This window comes from Neolamprologus brichardi, chromosome 7 (assembly GCF_056152115.1).
Source record: "Neolamprologus brichardi isolate AB-2024 chromosome 7, ASM5615211v1, whole genome shotgun sequence".
Lineage (NCBI taxonomy): Eukaryota > Metazoa > Chordata > Actinopteri > Cichliformes > Cichlidae > Neolamprologus > Neolamprologus brichardi.
Genome location: NC_142110.1, coordinates 44948133 through 44966691, shown reverse-complemented (window position 1 = coordinate 44966691; position 18559 = coordinate 44948133). Strand labels below are relative to the sequence as shown.

The 18559-nt window shown below is 39.6% G+C and overlaps 1 protein-coding gene across 1 annotated transcript; it reads left to right on the top strand.

The window, feature by feature from the left end:
* The first annotated feature begins 1647 nt into the window (after positions 1–1647).
* rab11fip1b (RAB11 family interacting protein 1 (class I) b) lies at positions 1648–18301 on the top strand. The gene is made up of 6 exons (XM_087843671.1): positions 1648–2119; positions 11648–12075; positions 12152–14066; positions 16087–16959; positions 17275–17389; positions 17503–18301. Exons 1-6 carry the CDS (start codon positions 1779–1781, stop codon positions 17707–17709), a joined length of 3879 nt encoding a protein of 1292 aa, XP_087699797.1. The 5' UTR covers positions 1648–1778; the 3' UTR covers positions 17710–18301.
* Positions 18302–18559: the final 258 nt, after the last annotated feature.

The following is an 18559-nucleotide window of genomic DNA, read 5'->3' as shown; positions in this document are numbered from 1 at the left end:
TCCCCACACTGTTACACCATCACCATCAGCCTGAACTGCTGGTATTGCTGCAATATGGATCCATGCTTTGATATTGTTTACACCAAATTTTGACTCTGCCATCGGCAGAAATCGAGACTCAAACAGGCAATGTTTTTCCAATCTTCTGTTTTACAATTTTGCTGTGCACTCAGGGACACTCTTCTCCATGCCACAATCAGAGTCACTTAAATCGTCTTCCTTCCTCATTCTGATACTCATTTCAAACATCAGCAGATCTTGTACATAGACCATGTACATATTACTAAATGCATAGGATTGTTGCCCTGTGACTAGATGATTAGATATTTGCTGCAACAATGAGTTACACTGTTATTTCTACCAGGCTGTAGACCAAAGAAAATGATTTTAATCATCTAACTATCTATATTCCTGTGTATCCAAGGTCAGTCTAAATGTATTTAAAGTTGTACTTTATTAACTTTTCTCTTTTTTAACTGTTTGCATTAAGGCCAAAACCTGAACATCTCTGCATCCGTTTTGTGGGCATGTGAGCTTGTTGTTGTAGTATCTGATTAAAACATTTTCCTCTGACTGCAACAAGTGTTTACTGCTAAAGCTGTTACATCACAGCCAGACACTTTGGCAGTGCTAGCTAATGTACTAATCGGCTCAAGTGTCTATATGTGACTTTGATCTTTGCTGAATTTTGTCCATGAAAAGGAAAGCGAGATCACACTTTTTCATGGCTGCTCCACCGTTTAAGCCTTAATAATGAAGAGCTTCAGTTTACTTGTCCTTGACTCTTACAGCAGACTTTCCTCTACAAAGTAAATTAGCCACATTTTGCTTTAACGTTTGTTCCCTTCCTCAAACAGCAGGAGTCAGTATTTGAGCAGCAATTTGTGACATGGCAATTCTATGGACTCATTTAGATAGCAGTGACTAAATAAATAAATAAATAAATAAATAAATAAATAAATAAATTTACCTTGCCCATGCAAGCGTATTCAAGGTCATATGTATAGAGGAAAAAGCCTGCAAGGAACCAGCTCTGAAACTGGGGGAAAACAGACCTGAGAAATATCATCTCACATTCGTGGTTTTTCGGAGACTTACAACCTTGATCTGCAGGTTTGATGTAATCCATGAAGACACTGGCACTTCAATTTAATTACAATTCAGCAGAGCTGAAGGTGACACTGAATCCAGCCAAATGAATCCTGTCATATGTGGCTTGTCGGGTATCCCATCCCCTCTCCAAGTGACAGAATCATTAGAGCAGAGGTATCAGATTTTAGACATCAGTGGCATAGCTGCTAAGGAATGAGGATTTTTTAGTTTTAAATTATGACACAATTTGGAGCTAGTCTAGAAATACAAACACATAGAGCCAGATTATTATTTAAATGCATGCACCGTAAATACATCGAGGAATAATAAAATCTTTTACATTCAGTCCTGGTGTTATTGGGTTCATTCGGTATGCGATGACGCTGATGCAGTTTGACATGTACAAACAAACATCAGGTGTTCTCTGTCATCTAATTGATTGCTGCGTCGCGAGATTCGTTGGAGAAAACGTGTAACCTGTTAATCTGAGGGCGTGCTTTATACAACCAAGGCCCCTTTCTCCGTGTAACCACGCCCAATCAGCTGGTTCCTGAAGTTCAGCGAGCCTCAGGAGGAAAAAAAAAACTTTCCCTCGCTTCTGTGCGGTCTCTTGGTGAGCCGATGGTAGCCACCACTGTGTTTTGTTTTGGAGGATTACATTTTTAACGACTCTGAGCCGTGTCAGCATGTCCTTGACGGATCAGCAGTGGTGTCCCACAAGCGTCCAGGTAACGGTACTCCAAGCCAGGAGCCTTAGGATAAAGGGGAAAAGTGGCACCAACGATGCGTACGCGGTCATACAAGTGGGCAAAGAGAAGTACCAGACTTCAGTGGTGGAGAAATGCGTGGCTCCGGTGTGGAAGGAGGAGGCCTCTTTCGACCTCCCGCAGCTGAACCAGGGAGGAGGAGGCAGCACGCTGCACGTCCACGTCCTTCACCGGGCTCTGGTGGGCCCGGACAAACTGCTGGGACAGGCGGTCATTAATCTGTCACAGCTCAGTGAGGACAAAACACGCAACAAAACCGAGTAAGTTTTCGAGAACAGCCCTGAAGTTGGTGTTTTCTGACGTATTTAAAAGGAAAAAAATATTCAAAATGTAGTCACAGTACTAAAAATAAAACAAAACTACACAGAGTGACTCGTTTCACAGTAGCAGGGGGAAACAGAACTATAATTATCGATGATTTCATACAACTCTGTCATGCAGTTGCCGATGATAACAACATTTATTAAAATGGGTGGGGGCTTTTCACAACCTGCAAACTTTTCCCCCTCCTTTAAAATGATTTCACTTTTCGGCTATAACTGTCTTTAAACGGTTATCGATGTTGTGTCAAAGAGTGACCGTCTGCCAAAACTGATTTCCACTGTTTCCATGTTTTTGCTTTTTTTGTTTTATATGTAATGTCTTTACTTATATTGGTAAATAGACTTTAGTGAACAGTATTTACCAAGGGGTTATTTTAAAAGTATCTTTATGACTCTGTGTTATTGTACATCATAACCATTGCAGTTCTTTCTGGCCATCTAAAATATCTTTAGAGACCTATTGTTATATTTGTTGCAATTTCTGCTATCTTCTTGGCCTGATTACACTTAAAAATACTTTTTAAAATACTTTTTAAATGGATAAATAAAGGATATATAGAAGTCACTTTGCCAAAAACAGATTGGGGCTTCTACCTTGTGATAGGAATGTTGTTTGTGACTCAAGATGACTTGATATAATTCATGAGGGATTCATATGACATGTGACATATTATAGGCCAAAAAATTATTTATAGCATTTTAAATATGGGCAATCCCTTTTTGACAAATACCAGATCACATTAAACTTACTTCAAAGGAAGCATCGCTTCGCCTGCAAAAACCGTCCCTTTGGAGTTTCTCTGATCAATCACTCTTGCTATGCAGCCAGCCTCCTTGACCTCTCTAAAGACGGAGACGTCAAAAGAAATCAAATGAGGATTTGTTGGTTTCTACTTGCATGTAAATGGGGATATTACGGGAGGCAAAGTGAATAATAAGCACCTCTGATTTTCATCTGTGACACGGGAGGGAACCCTCTGTAGCTCCTTCAGTCAGTCATGCTGTAGTTTCTCGATTTTCATAACCCCCCATTAAATAACCAGTATGGTCAGAATCAATAAACGCGGTATAATTTGTGAAAACTGGCTAACGGTTGCCCTATGAGTGTTTTTCTATGTGTTTGCAAGCCTCACTGGGCATGACTCCAATATTTATCTCTTATATTTGGACTTTTTTTTTTTTCCCCTTAAAGTTGTTGTGATGTGAGCTATTGGAGGATGCACGCTGTGCACTGTTTATGCATCAGTGCCCAGACCTGCTCTGGTGGGTTCGACTTAAGAGTGCCGTCTACTTGCTCCAGTAGAGCTTAAGGGATTTGTTCCCACTAAAGCAGCCGTTAAGAATGCCAAGCAGCATTATTTACCCAGGCAAATGAAGTGAGCTAGAAGATTTACTTTCATTGACTGAAGGTGTCAACAAGAGGGAAATTGCATCAAGAAAACCCAAGCTTCTGTTCAATTTTTTCTTTGTTTCAGAAAACTAAAAACTTAAATGTTTAATTTAACGAAACTGCTAAATATAATTAATTCAATTATTTTTACTATGTGAAAACATCCACACCCATCTCTTAGTGTGCAGTAATAATGTAAGTGAACATGTTTTACTGGCCTTGCTGGTACTTTTATATCTGCTCCTTTAAGCAGAAAATGCTCTTTACTCTGTTAAGGTTAAGTGTATTAGTGCTGAAGTTAAATTTTATTTATTATCCAAGACAAATCTGTCCAGGTCCACAGTGAGACATCTGTATCTTTGTAAGAATGGAAAACATTTTCTTTGTAAGCTGTTCCTGGGTGATTTATTCCCCCCAATGTGTAGCTGGTATTATACAAAAGCACACAACAATCCGGCCTGTTGTTCTCCTACCTGTTGAAAGGTTTTCTTGTTGTTGTTTTGTTTTATTTGGGGGTTTTTTTTGGTTCCGCTTTGTTAAAGGTCTTTGGATAACTGCATCAACAAGAAGGCTGGATTTGATGTCGTGATTCATTAATTTTCATATTTCCTCTGCCATGAAGAAGCAAAGAGGTCTAGCCATACTCTGGCATTGTGTTTTTTGACTGGAATGAGCTGTGACTGAAAGGCATTTGGTCACAATTAATTTTTCATACCGCTCGGCCAGTTTGACTGGTGCCCAGCTCTATTATGCTCTGGAAAGAGGATGCTCGAATATGCTAATGTGAACTTCACCTGCCTGCAGGTTGCACTTTCTGATCATGGCTGATTTAATATTTAAGTTTTCCACAAGCAAAACTGCAGAAATCTGCATTTCTGTAATATTTTTTATTATGTGTGAAGTCAGAAGCTGGTGCTGTGTAAACACTAAGTTCGATCTCTGTTGATTTTTATGTGAGCTCTGCGAATGCACGTTGCCTCAGAGGTTTCATTCTGGCTGCTGCCTTACATTCCTGAACGCCTTATCAAGGAAAAACAAACATTGATGGCAACAGCAATGGTCATGCAAGGTCGGTTTGTCTGAGTAAGACCACTGTGGTAGTACCAAGCATTATCAGACAAGCAGGGTTACATGTGTCATGCTGCTAGCACAACAGTGCTACTGTTAAATGTGCAAGATGTGTTTGTGAACTCTGGAAATCAAGAATTCGACCATGTTTAGCACTTTTTTTTTGCTTGTTGCTTGCAATAGACATTGGTATTTTGTTATCAGGAACTATAGTTTGTGCAGCTGTGTTTGTTTGTTAATAATTAACAAGGAAATCTTCCATTTTTAGCAAACAAAACTGTGACTATTTAAAAAACAAAAAACAAAAAAAACAATCCCACTATGAGGTGCAGTGGTAGCTGCTCTGGTGCACTTGTAGTCTTCCCATAGTATGGTTTTCCCAGCTGTCATGGACATTTTCTTTTTTTAATTTCACTTATTAAAAAAGGTCTGTCACACCAATAAAAAGACACTTTTAATTACATGCACATTAAGATAAAAACCCACTCATTGTATAAACAGACTCATGACTTTTGTTATATAAAATTTATGGGCTGCAACCCTGTCTCCAGAAAAGTTGGGGAAAATCTGCAAAATTAAATTATTTAAATTATTTTCAAATCACTGAAATCATTTAGTTTACTGAAAGCCGTACAAAGAGCACACAGCAAATGTTGAAACTTAGACATGTCATCAATATTTTTAATTTGAAGCTAGCAGAAAGTTCCAAGTCAGGTAGGGGCATGTTTACTTCATCTCTTCTTTTGGCAGTATTGGGTATTTGAAGACTGAGGACACTAATATATAGTTATTTATGCAGAATAGCCTTTCAGGCTTGATGTAGGACTTCTGTTCAGCATTTTTCGAGCTCCTCTGTCACATTTTTGTTCCATAATGTCCCACATATTTTCAGCAACAAGTCTGGACTGCAGGCGGGCCAGTTGGCATCCAGGCTTGTTTGCTATGAACCGTAATGTTTAATACCTGGATGATTTGAATTGGCAGTTTCTTGCTGAAATGTAGTAATGTGCAAAAGTTTTGAACCACCCCTCATTTCTTTATGTTTTGCTTCCAAGGAGGCAAACTTTCTTCTAATATCTGAGTGTGGTCCTGTGCGATCGTTTTCCATTTCAAAGGTTTTCTGTGGACAGTGGCTGCTTTTTCAATCACTTTCACTTCAGTCCAGATCTGAGCAATTTCTCTTCCTTTGCTAAACCTCAGCCTAACTAGCATAACTATCTGCAGCAGATGAATAGTATCTGAAAGTCATGTTTTTAAGAAACTGGGGAGGGAGAGGGGGGCGGGGGAGGAGGGTGTGGGGATCATCTTGACAGAGAACAGAGCAAAAGGCAGCCAACATCCAAAGAAGCTTTAAATGTCCTTCAAGAAGCCCGGAGAACTATTCCTGAAGACTACTTAAAGAAATTACAAGAAAGCTTGTCTCGGAGTTTATCCTGTGTTGAAAAAATAAAGGTGGTCATGCCAAATACTGACTTTAGAGCTCATTTCAATGATTTTACCTCATATCCTGTTTTCCTTGTATGTTTGCCCATGTTTCAGTAAATAACTTCACTCTTTCCAGTTTCCCAAGGAAACTATAAAGAGATGAGAGGTTGCACAGTCCTGTATGCCAGGCTTTCCCTTTAAAAAGCATGACCTGGGTGGACCAGCATGTTGCTCCAAAACACACAATGTGGTCCAATATGCTAAATATATACTGTATGGACACACATATTACACCATCTATACATTATACCTACAGGAGCTACTTAGCCATGGAAACCCATGCCATGAAGCTCTTGCACACAGTGTTTATGCTGATGTTAATACCAGAGGAGGTTCTAACTTATTCAATCATCAGAGTGTTTTGGACTTTGATGCACTATTTGCACTTGGCGACCTGCTCTGTAACATTTTATGTGGTGTGCCTTTTTGTGGCCAAGTGCTGTGGTTCCTAAACACTTACATTTTGCAATATTACAGCCTACAGTTGATTGTGGAATATCTAAGAGGAAATGCATTTCCTCTTAGATGCAATGTATTCTCACTTTTCAACTAATAACAAGTATCAATAACCAGCCAGATATTCCCTCATAGTCTTTTTTCAGAGTGTAGCCTACAGGAAGAACCAATTTTTTAAAAGAATTTTGAATGCTTTGCTTGCCAGGACTGTTTTCCACTTTGCCTCAATCAGTCTTAAAAAGACTTGGAAGAAAAGCACTGTTGCTCAATCTTGTGGCTTTTTTTCTTCCCTCTCCTGTCCTTTTGAAGGGTTATGACTTGAATTTGAGGACCAACAGTGTTCTTCATTGGCTTTCATTGATTTCCACTACAGAACATAGTCTGTTTTTTAATGCTGTGACACCTGAGGGCCTGCAGATCAGGACAGTTCAATATCGATTTAGCCCCCCCCCCCCCCCCCCCCCCTTCTTTTTTTTTTTCTTTGCTAGATTCCAAATGTCTTTTCCATTGTAAATTTCTAAATGTTATTCATACCTTTTATTTATTTATTTTATTTATTTACTTCATTTACTGCACAATCATGCTAAGTCATCTAGGTTTTTTTTTTGTTTTTGTTTTTTTTGTCCACCATTAACTATTTTTAAACATTGGGTTTGGGAGATTTTTTTTAAACCTATTAAAAAGGAGTTTCAATTTGTGCAATGTCTTCTTTGTGCTACAGTTACACAACTATATGGGGTATTTGCATGACAAAGACTAAACATTTTTATACAACCCAGTTTTACACATGGAGTTGTACAAGGGCATTACAGCAGCTGTGTTAGCGAGAAGCGTTAAGTTGGCTGCTTGATAGCACCTTTAATTTAATTCAGTTTTATTAATATAGCACCAGGTCGGGGAGGGACAAACATCTGATGCGACTGGTTGGAGGGCGATGGGAAGTGGTGGAAATACAAACTGTGTGAACTGCTCAGTGTGTAAAGGGGAAGTCCCTGAGCCATTTGAGCCTATAGCACTATAAATAAATGATGGTTCAGGGTCAGCTGATACACACCTGACTGTCAACTATATCAAAAAAAGGTCTTAAGCCTAATCTTAAAAGTGGAGACTGTGTGTCTCCAAAAGCCTAACTGGGATCTAGTTCCATAGTAGAGGCCTGATAGCTGAAGGCAATGATTCCCATTAAACTTGTAGAAACTCTAGGAACCACAAGTAAGCCAGCAGTCTGAGAGCAAAATATTATGAAGACTTGTCATGAAACGGTGTAAAGAGCTAATCTAGTGATCTATCTCAAGTATAACTTCTGTTCATCATTTCTGACTTCTTACATAGCTTCATTGCCTTTTTCAAGTCACTGTGTGATCTAGCATATGTTATACAGATTTTCAGTTTTAAAAGGCACCAATTTCAGTCTCTGTTTTGGCAAAACAATGGGAAAGTGAGTTTCTTTTCTTTGCACTGGCCTTCATTTTGTTTCTCTGACTCGTGGATACCAATAAGCCTTGAACATTATCACTGTTGAGCTGTTTAACTCACTCAGCTCTTCTCCCACTCACAGCTGGGTTCTGTGATAAGAAGACAGGGCATTGTCTTATCAGTAGTTCACAAGGAAGTGTGTGTGCGTGTGTGTGCACACAAAGTAAAATAGCTTTACAAAATGTTGAGTCATGCATTATCCTCCCCTGGCTCTGCCTGTCCAGCAGAGCTGCAATCTTTCTGCTACTTACAGAGGTGTGAGATTAGTCAAATGGCCTCATCATCTCCCAGGATGTCTTGTATGAAAGCCATCAAAGCAGCTGTAACTCCTGCACAGCACTTACTATATTCAGCCAGCTAACGCCCAAACATTTTTGCAACTTCCCTTCTCATTTAACTGAAGTGACTTACTACTTCTGCTCTTTTTATTTTTTTTCTTGTTCATGTGGGATGCAACTGTGTTGCAATGCAGTACTATTTTGTACTGTACTCTGTCAAAGTACTCATCTGCATGTGTTTTTGTCTATTTGTTTTTTTAATATAAGTATGTTATACATATATACGGCTGTTATTGTGTACATTTAATATAATTATAAAGATTTTACATTTGGTATAAAGAGGTTTGACAAATTGTCAACTTACAGTGAGGGGTTCTGGTGTGTTTAATGCTGCATATTCTGAATATTGAAATTCTGAGTGGAGTGGTTTCTCCAAGGGCGAGACTGTAGCTATCCAGAAGGCCTAACTGACTACTGATCCACATGCTAGACAGCAGACTTTAACACCATCGCCAGAAATGCCAAATAGATATCTTTTGGAAGAATGCTCTTCATCTATTGAGTAGGGCCCGAGAGGTTTGAAGTACAAATGATGCGCTCCTTAGAGACTACAAATGGGCCATTGTCATTGGTCTGTGCTGTCACTGGACACCTCAGTGTCACCTTGCTAGTACTGGGTGAGAGCCCTCTTTGCCATCAGAATGGACTTAATTCTTTGTAGCATAGATTCAACAAACATTTCTCAGAGATTTTGCTGGATGTGGACGAAGAATTATGGATCCATGCTCTCATGTTGGTTGTGCAAAACTCTGATCATCTAAATATGAGACTGTTGAAGGAGAATAATGACTATTGTTTAATTTTGGTCAGACATTAGAAAATGTACCTTCAGTTTTCTGTTCTTGGCTGACAGAAGTGGAGCCTGGTGTGGTTTTCTTCTGCTGTAGCCCATCTGCTTCAAGGTTTGACACAGTCAGATGCTCTTCTGCATGCCTCCATGGTTTTAACAGTCATTTGTGTTACTTTTGCTGCATTCTGCCCCCTCCTCTGACTAAAAAGGTGTTTTTGCATTTAGAGAACTGCTGACCACTGGATATTTTCTTTTTTTGGATCATCTTCTGTAAACCCTAGAGATGGTTGTTTGGGCAATTACCAGCATACTAGCAATTTCTGAAATATAATGGCAACAGAAACTACAGTATGCAACATTCAAATTCACTTATCATATTTCGTCTTTGTACTTCAGCAGTTCAGTCTGACCATGTTTACATTAAATTGCTGATTGACTGCTGTATGTGCATTTTAAATTCATAAAATTAAGAATAAATAGTTTAGTAAAAAATAGTAAATCAGTTTTAATCCAACAATTAACCTTCTTGTACTAGATTGCATGTAGATGATGAACTATCCTAATTTATCTCAGTACACACAAAGAAGGGGACAGACAGTCAAGTTATTCTGGCAATGATATGACTGAAAAAGTGGAATTGTTGTTTTGTTTTGTTTTTTACTTGTATTGAATGAAATATTATTTTTCATAACTTTATATCACTTGTAGATGTGTCCCCATCCCATCTAGATGCGTTCTGTTGAATGGCATTTATCAGGCAAGCATGAAGAAGCCACACATGACACAGTTATGTCAAGGCCTGAAATCTGCAAATCACATCCCATTACTCATCAGCAAGTAGGAGGCAGTGGAGCGTTGACAGCAGTAAGCCATTTCAAAACTTCCAGGAAAAGGCGTTTTCCCCAGCTTTTTAATTTGTTTGCATGACATCTGAAGCATTCCTAGGATAATTAAAATCTCACCATATCTAACTCTGGATCATCCAAAGGAAGCACTGTATTCAGTTCTTTTAGCACATATAAGTGGAATTTCAGTGGGCTGTGTTTTGTCAGGGCTGAAGTTGGAGGGAAAAGTCTATTTATGGCACACAAACGCGTGCATGCACAAAGCATCTTTGGACAATAATGTGTAATGCAGAGAAAGAGACGAAAGCCTGCAGCAACAACAAATGCATGGCCTCGTCTTCATTTCCTCATTTCCCTAGGAATCCAGACTTCAGTGGGACTTGTTTGCTCAGTGGTGAGCTGACCTCAGATTTTTGCCTGATGGGCACTTTTTATGCTGACTGACTTTTTTTTTTTTCCTTTTTCCTTTTGTGTTAGATTTCTTCTGCCTGTTCTGAGACCCTTCTGTCAGTACTGGATGGCGAAGGTGCAGAAACACTGGAAAGTTGGCCCTGTCTAGTCTTACTTGGCATTTTTAGGATGTCTGTTTAGGATTTTTTTTTCTGCATTTTAAACATGAGACTTTAATTTCATGAATGAATTTTTAGGGCGTAACCAGCATTTATAATTGGTTACTTTATTGTCATCTTGGTGTGTTGTTATTATCCAGCTGTATCAAAATGTGGTGGTTTCTCTTTGGTGTGCATGTGTTGTATATTTAAAGGATGAAGGGGGGTGGGGGGTGGGGGGTAATAATAGAATAAATTCCCTTGAACCTGGCAGGCTAAGTTTCGCAAGAATCCGACTAAATGTCAGATGAAAGCTTTCTCTTTCAAAGGGGCAGTTGGCTTGTTAACTCACTGCAGGGTTGGATGCATTATTTAGGAATAATAACTGGCATAAAACATTTTGACAGTGAACATCAGCACTGTACATCTACCATGCTCTGAAGATTTGATCATGTGAGACAAGCAACAAGGGAACAGGATTTAATAAAGGTTGTCAACTGCTGAGGGTACACACAGTACAAGCTTTCATAAATTCTGCAGGGCTGCTGTAGACTTGACAGAATTTATATTTTTAAGACTTTCCTTTATGCTCAGTTTGCTGGTTGAGCTTAGATCATCACAGACTTTCCAGAAACATTCACGCTGCCACTTTCCATTTGCAGTGAGATGGGTCATGATTTCTGCAAAGAGGAAAATGAGCAGGACTAGACATTCACATTACTATAAATGAGTCCAAGTCTTGGTAACTCTCATTTGTTTAAATCATTTAGAAGATCGTGATCAGTATTAATTTCTTTTGTTACAAGGGGTTTGTGGTGCATTTGATCTTTATGATCATTACAGAGACATTCAGTTTAGACCTTCAGACAGGCCTCACTTGACTTATAGATTGAGTGATAGATTTTGGTCACAAGTAGCTTGATTTTGTGATTGCACTCCACTTCTGGTTTAGTCGGGATAAAAACACCTCTAAAACGACCACATATTTCTAGATATTTGATTTGCACTTTTTTTTACAGTGGATGTGTAAATAAGTACAAAAGGCTAATAATTTGCATCTCTTCAACAGATGGTTTAAACTTCTTGATAAGACTGGTAAGCCAGACAAAGACAGAGGAGAGGTGCTTCTGGATATCCAGTTCATGAGAAACAACATGACTGCCAGCATGTTCGACCTTTCTGCTGCTGGCAAATCTCGGTCTCGTCTGGGCAAGTTCAAGGACAAAGTTCGTGGCAAAAAAAAGGAGTCAGATTCTGTGACCAGCGTGGCGCCGTCCTTCAGTCAGGTCCTGACGGACAGCGAGGAGGAGGGCAACGGGGATGGTGAAGCGGTGACGGGCAAGGATGGAAAACATAAGAAACACAAGATTAAGTCTTTGTTTTCTCCAAAGTCTAACTTGCAGAAGAGCATGTCTCAGTCTATGTCTGTTCTGCCTGGGAAGAACTCCACACTCACCGGCAGCCAATCATCTGGTCTGAATGTCGATTCCTCAGAGGGTCAGGAATGTACTTTTTCACCATTAATGCTTTCCTCTTTCATTATGTTGTGTTAACGCTCTCATCTTCTTTTCAGGTAAAAAGAAGTTCAAGTTCATGATACATAAACGCTCAGGCAGCTCAGGCAGCAAGGATTCATCATCTGGTCGTGAAAAACAGGTTTCTGTAGAACAGAGTAATTTATGCATCAATGGCAGTCACGTATACTGTGAGGAGCCGCCATCTCGGACTTCTCGCATCAGCTCAAATTTCAGTCTGGCCAGTTCAGGTCATGGATCAATGGAGGATGTCCCTGAAAACTCTCCACCACCTGAGCAACAAAAGGCAGCGAGGCAGTGTTCACCTTGGGAAGAGGATGAGAAGGAGGAGGACACTCCTGAAGTTGAAAACGTTAAAGCGAATGTGAGTGAATCAAAAAGGACTATAATAGAGGAGGAGAGGAAAGAAGAGAAGGTTAAGAGGCAACAAGAGAGGCTTGAAAGTTTAGCTGAGGACAGAGAAAAACAAGAGGAAGAGGAGACAAGGAGTAAAGAAGAGGAAAAGATTAGAAAAGAGGAGGAAAAGAGAAGACAAGAGCAAGAGGAAAGGGTTAGGATGGAAGAAGAGCGTGAAAGATTGGCAGAGGAAAAGAGACTACAAGTCCTAGAGAGAAGGAAAATAGAGGAGGAAGAAAAGAAGAAAAGAGACGAAGAAGAAAGGATTAGAATTGAGGCAGAGAAGAAGAGGTTAGAAGAAGAGGAGAGGGTTAAGATGGAAGAGAGAAGGCAAGAAGAGCAAAAACTGGCAGAGGAAAAGAGACTTGTGGAAGAGATGAGGGCACAGGAAGAGAGGAGAAGGCAAGAAGAAGAGGCAAAAATAGCAGAGGAAAAGAGACTGAAGGAAGTAGAGAGAAGGAAACTTGAGGAGGAAAGAAGAAAGCAAAGAGATGAAGAGGAAAGGATTAGAATTGAGGAAGAGAAGAAGAGACTAGAAGAGGAGGAGAGGGTTAAGATGGAGGAAAAGAGAAGGCAAGAGCAAAAACTGGCAGAGGAAAAGAGACTTGAGGAAGAGAAGAGGGCACAAGAAGAGAGGAGAAGGCTAGAAGAGGCAAAAATAGCTGAGGAAGAAGAGAGGATTAGAAAGGAAAATGAGGAGAAGGAGGAAGAAAGGAAACGAAAAGAGGAGGAGGAGCTGCTGAGAAAACTAGAAGAAGAGCAAAAGAAAAAAAGGATACAGTTGGAGCAGGAAAGGAAGCAGAGGGAGGAAGAAGAGAGGGTTAGGAAAGAGGAAGAGAAGAAAAGGCAAGAAGAGGAGGAACGGGCTAAGAAAGAAAGGGAAGAACATGAGAGATTAGAGGAGGAGAGGAAACAGATTGAGGCAGAGGAGAAAATTAGACAGCAAGAAAAGATCAGGATGGAAGAAGAGGAAAAAAGGAGACTAGAAGAACAAGAAAATCAAAGAGCTGAAGAGGAAAGACTTAGGAAAGAGGAGGAGAAGAGACGGGAGGATGAGGAGAGGGCTAGGAAGCAAAGAGAAGAATATGAACGACTGTTAGAGGAAAAAATGCAACAAGAAGAACAAAGAAGACTTGAGGAAGAGGAAAGAATTAGAAGGGAAGAAGAGGAAAGGGTTAGGATGGAGGAAGAGATGAAGAGGAGAAAAGAGGAAGAAGAGAGGGCTAGAAAGGAAAAGGAAGAAATGGAGAGGCTGGAGGAAGAGAGAAGACTGCAGGAACAAGACAAGTGGAGGATTGAGGAAGAGGAGAGGATTAGGAGAGAGAAGAAGGAAGAGGAGGCAAGGAAGCTGGAAAAGTTGAGGAATGCAGAAGAGCAAGAGAAGAGGGGAAACAAGACAACAGATGAAGTTAGGGCTGCAGGGAAGAAACCCAAAGTGAGCAGTCCTGCAGTCACTTCCACTAATCCTTTTGATGAAACCTTCTCTTCCAACCCCTTTGAGGAGATTCCCGAGTCCCTCGACAGCAGCACAGCCGAAGAGCCAACGGTTCAGCAACGGTTAGTTAAAGCTATACGCTATGTCAATCACAAGCACTGCAGTAAAAGTGTGATTTAATAGCCTTACCTTGAAATACTTGAAAATATATATACATACATACATACACACACATATATATATATACATACAACCTCCTTAGCTCTCGAGAACCTCTGACTTTACAGAGGGAGTTTATTTACAGTGCATTTAAACAATTTTGTTAATGGAATTTTAAAACAACCAGACAACAGCTCAAGGTGGATGTAATTTTAAGGTTCTCAGTCTCTGTTTAGCATTTTAGCATTTTCCCCATAGCACTCAGTACCAAGTACAATTGTGGATAAAGACAATGGAATTTTTTTTATGTTTGTTTGTTTTTTTTCCTGGTAACGAATGTAAAAAGTTGGCAAATCAAACGTGATTTTAGTGATTCAGGTCACTCTTTCCAATTCATTTGTTTATTTATTTTTTTCCTTTTCAAAGTGGTGCATTAAAGTCCTTCCAAAGCTGTTGAAAAACAAATTAGAACCACAGGTTTCAGGCAAGGCTGGAGGAAATGTCAAAGGCCAGTTGAAATCTTTTTCCTCCGGGAATATTAACACTTCGACAAAACAAAAGTTTGTGCAAATTAATTCAGACGTTAAAATGCTTTTTCTTTTAAGAGAAACTGCCCTGTGCTGGTAACGCTTAAAAGGCTTGGTGATCACCTCAAGGTAGTCACACTGAACTTCTGTAGACCTTTCCTCAACTAAAGTGTTAGACCACCTGACATTGTTAAGCATTACATAATGTGCACGGTTGACCAGGCTTAAAAGCAGAACAGGACAGCATCAGGAGCAGAAGAGAAAAGGAGGTAGTGAAGCTGAATTATAATGGTTGATTAAAAACAACATGACGATGATGTACATGCAGGGAATGTGTTATCTGAAGTTACCTTATGTGCTTTTGCTCCATCACAGGTCAGCAGCAGTTCTTTTTCTCAGTACTTCTCTATTTAATAGAATAGAAAAGAATAGAATAGAATTCAACTTTATTGTCATTGCACATGTCACAGGTACAGGGCAACGAAATGCAGTTTGCATTCATCCAGAAGTGCTTTAGCCATGATATAGATATATTACAATATATATTAGCAATAATATAGATATGTAAGTATATTACAGAATGGGTCTATTACAGTATGTAATATGTACACGGTATGAAATATGTTATGAATATGCTATAACTATAAGTATGTACAGGCTGCAGTGAGTACAAGCTATGAAGAGGATATAAATATGAAATAAAGAACTATACAGAAATATGAGATATACAGCTATACAGAAATGGGAACTATGCAAGTTGTAAACAGTTGTAGAATTAAAAATTATCGTATGATTATTTACACAGAACTATACAGTAGTGCAGTTAAGAGGCTATATAAAGGGCTAGTGGTTGTGAGTGGTGGTTCAGTCCATGTTATTATTGTGTGTTTGAGGGTACAGTTGTCGTGTGTGTGTGTGTGTGTGTGTGTGTGTGTGTGTGTGTGTGTGTGTGTGTGTGTGAACATGGGTCAGATGTCAGGAGGCAGAGTAATGGGAACATAAGTGACACATGTGACTGTTGCACAGCTATGTGTGCGTTACAGTTTATATAATTTTGCAGACTGGGCTGAAAGATTGAGCTCACTGCATAGTTTTACCTCATTTTGTGAAGTGAAAAATACTAGAAACTTTGTGAAGAAGTCAGTTTGACAGAAGAAGTAGATGGAAAGAAACTTCAGATGTGCTCATCACATTAAAATACATTTCCTTTTATAGTAGTATCTCAATATCTTATGTTACCTTTTCACCTTATTTTGGTTGTCCTATAACATTGCAAGAGAATTTGGGACAAGGTATCTTTAATATTGTGAAAAATAAAGTCCTATTATATCAATCTATATTACTTGCATCATTGGTGTGTTTAGCCCCCCCCCCCCCGCCTACCAAACCTCAGTTGAATTCCTGTAATTAAATGCTGACGTATGCCCAAATGTTATATAGTCTGTCTCATTTCCAGGTGTCACTCTGCCGTGTCATCGGTGAGAAGTAAGACCGGTTCCGTGGATGAAAAGGACCTGATTAGTACGCAACGAGAGAAGCGACCAGCTCCTCAGCCGCCAGTAAGGAATCAAGCTGGCAAGCAGCCTCACAGGGAGCAGGATGTGCCGGCACGACATCTGGCACAAATTAACAAGCAAAGCAAAGACAAAGATGTCAAAACTGTCAGTGTTCCCCCACAGCGCTCAGTGCAAATGATCGCTCCGCTGTGTAGGTCTCCCACAGATTCAAAGAACTCCCAGAGCCTGACGCAAAGCAATAACGCTAATGGAACAACAAACGAAGCCAAACACAGCAAACGTCCTGCGCCGTCCGTACCTCCTCCTGTGGGAGAAAAGCAGTCATCAGAACCAAAAACGAGCTCTAATCTAGGCGGCGCAGAGATCAAACAAGTTAAAGTTGTTTGTGGCTTAAATCCTTTTGAGGATGATGAAGATGAAAGTGAGCTCACAGCTCAAGATGACACAGCAGTCTCTAGTAATACTGGTTCAATACACTGGCCTCCAGCTGTGTCACAAAGTGCAGATAAAGATGCTGCCTCTCAACCAAAAATCAAATCCTCAAAGACAGCACACGCTCCCCCACCTCCTGCAAAGAGTGACATCAGCTCGAACACTTTAATGAACACAGGCACGGAAAGAAGCCATGCTACAGGTGATCGAAGTGCAGCTGCGCCCGATAACGATGCACTCCAAGCATGCGACCCGTATTATGAGTCCACAAGTCCTGGGCATGTCCCAGTGAGTCCACTCCAAGAGTCCCAGTCCCTTAAAGTCGAGAATATAGTGGAGACAGGTGTGAAGAAAGACAGGGCCCCTACACCTTCACGCAGGTGAGATGGTTTGGTTGCTAAAGAATAACTTTTATAGGTCAAATGTTACTATATTTATATTTTTATTTGTATGCACGTTTCATTTGTGTAATTTGCAACATTCAATCTTATTAGCTTTGACTTATACAAATGTTCAATGTATTCTGTACAGTATAGTAAGCTTGATATGGGTGAACTGAGTTTTATTATTGGGTATTATGTTCAGTTTAATTGTTGAATGGATTACTGCGCAGTGTACTTGGTTATACGGTTTCCTTTACTCCCATTTAACAAGTGCTTACGTCTGTCTTTTATGCTTTGTTTTCATCATTTCAGGCTTCAGCCGGTAAGACCTCTTAATCCTCTCGAGCAGCAGGGTGCCTCAGTTGTTCAAGGGGAAAATGAAAACAAATCCACAGGAATCCCCAGTGGACTTCAGGACAAAACAACGGTATTTGTTTCTAACTCTCTCTCTCTTTTTAAGATTTTCAACAAGAAATAGGCCAATGGAATTTAAGTTTCTTATATCCTGGCACCTTTAAAGCATGCTTTGTCGCTCCACAGGTGGATGACAGTGGGATAAAAGGGCCCTACTCCCAGCTGACCCGGGAGGAACTGATCTCTCTGATCTTGAAACAGGAGAACCAGCTCTCGGAGAGAGATCATAAGATATCGGAGCTGGAGCAGTACATTGATAATTTACTTGTGCGAGTCATAGAAGAGAAGCCAAGTATCCTCATGTCCTTGACCGCTATGAAGAAATCTGCTTAGGTAGCTTTGCAGGCGTCACTGTATTCTTGCTGCACTTAATCAGACCTGTTTATTCACAGCTCATCCACATTAGAAATATCACTTTAGAGATGTATTGGTTACGTTAATGCAACTGGAATACTTTTGCTGTAAAGTATGGAGGAACACTTTAGATTTCAAATATTTCATCACCCAATAAAATTAATGATTTGAGGGAAAGAAAATCTTTGAAATCTTTGAAATCTTTAGCTCTCTCAGCTAAAAGATTCAGTTTGGAAAGACTTTGTAGTTTTTAGATGATCGATAAATTTAGACATTTGTTTCATGTGAGTTTAAAGGATATCTTGTATATATCTGGTCATGCCTTTCATCTTTCTTCTGGAAATAACTTTGATAAATGTGTAATCCTGCCAGCATACCAGACTTGTTGCATTTCATGGCAAAACTCCAGTTGATTTCTCTCTGTAGAGCTTACTGTCAAAGTTTACTGCTAATTCCCATGTGCACTTTAAGTAGCTCACACTATTAACTGTTATGACACTGAACACTGTACTGAGTATTTTTACTGCTTAAATAAATTTGAAAAATAAAATAAAACCATGAATTAATACAACCCCTGTCTGCTACTTTTATTTAGTTTCTGATCAGATTAAAGCGCGTTTTAAAGATTAGTTTTCCTTTCCTGATGAAACAGTTGTTCTTGTTTTTTAAATCTTAATTTATATCCTGGAATATTTTTCTGTAGGCTTCATTTCATCTAATGTCTGTACGCAGTACTGAAATTTAAGTGTACATGGTCTTCTTCATCATCTTAAAATTAATTTTGACATTGATTTACTAAAGCTTGTTTAAAACATTTGCTTTTGGTGAT

Excerpts from the sequence above, each read along its gene's own strand:
- rab11fip1b (XM_087843671.1), top strand. The coding sequence starts at position 1,779 with ATGTCCTTGACGGATCAGCAGTGGTGTCCCACAAGCGTCCAGGTAACG. Across the intron at positions 12,076-12,151 it reads GAATGTCGATTCCTCAGAGG|GTAAAAAGAAGTTCAAGTTC; the intron begins GTCAGGAATGTA and ends TCTTCTTTTCAG. Across the intron at positions 16,960-17,274 it reads GCCCCTACACCTTCACGCAG|GCTTCAGCCGGTAAGACCTC; the intron begins GTGAGATGGTTT and ends TCATCATTTCAG.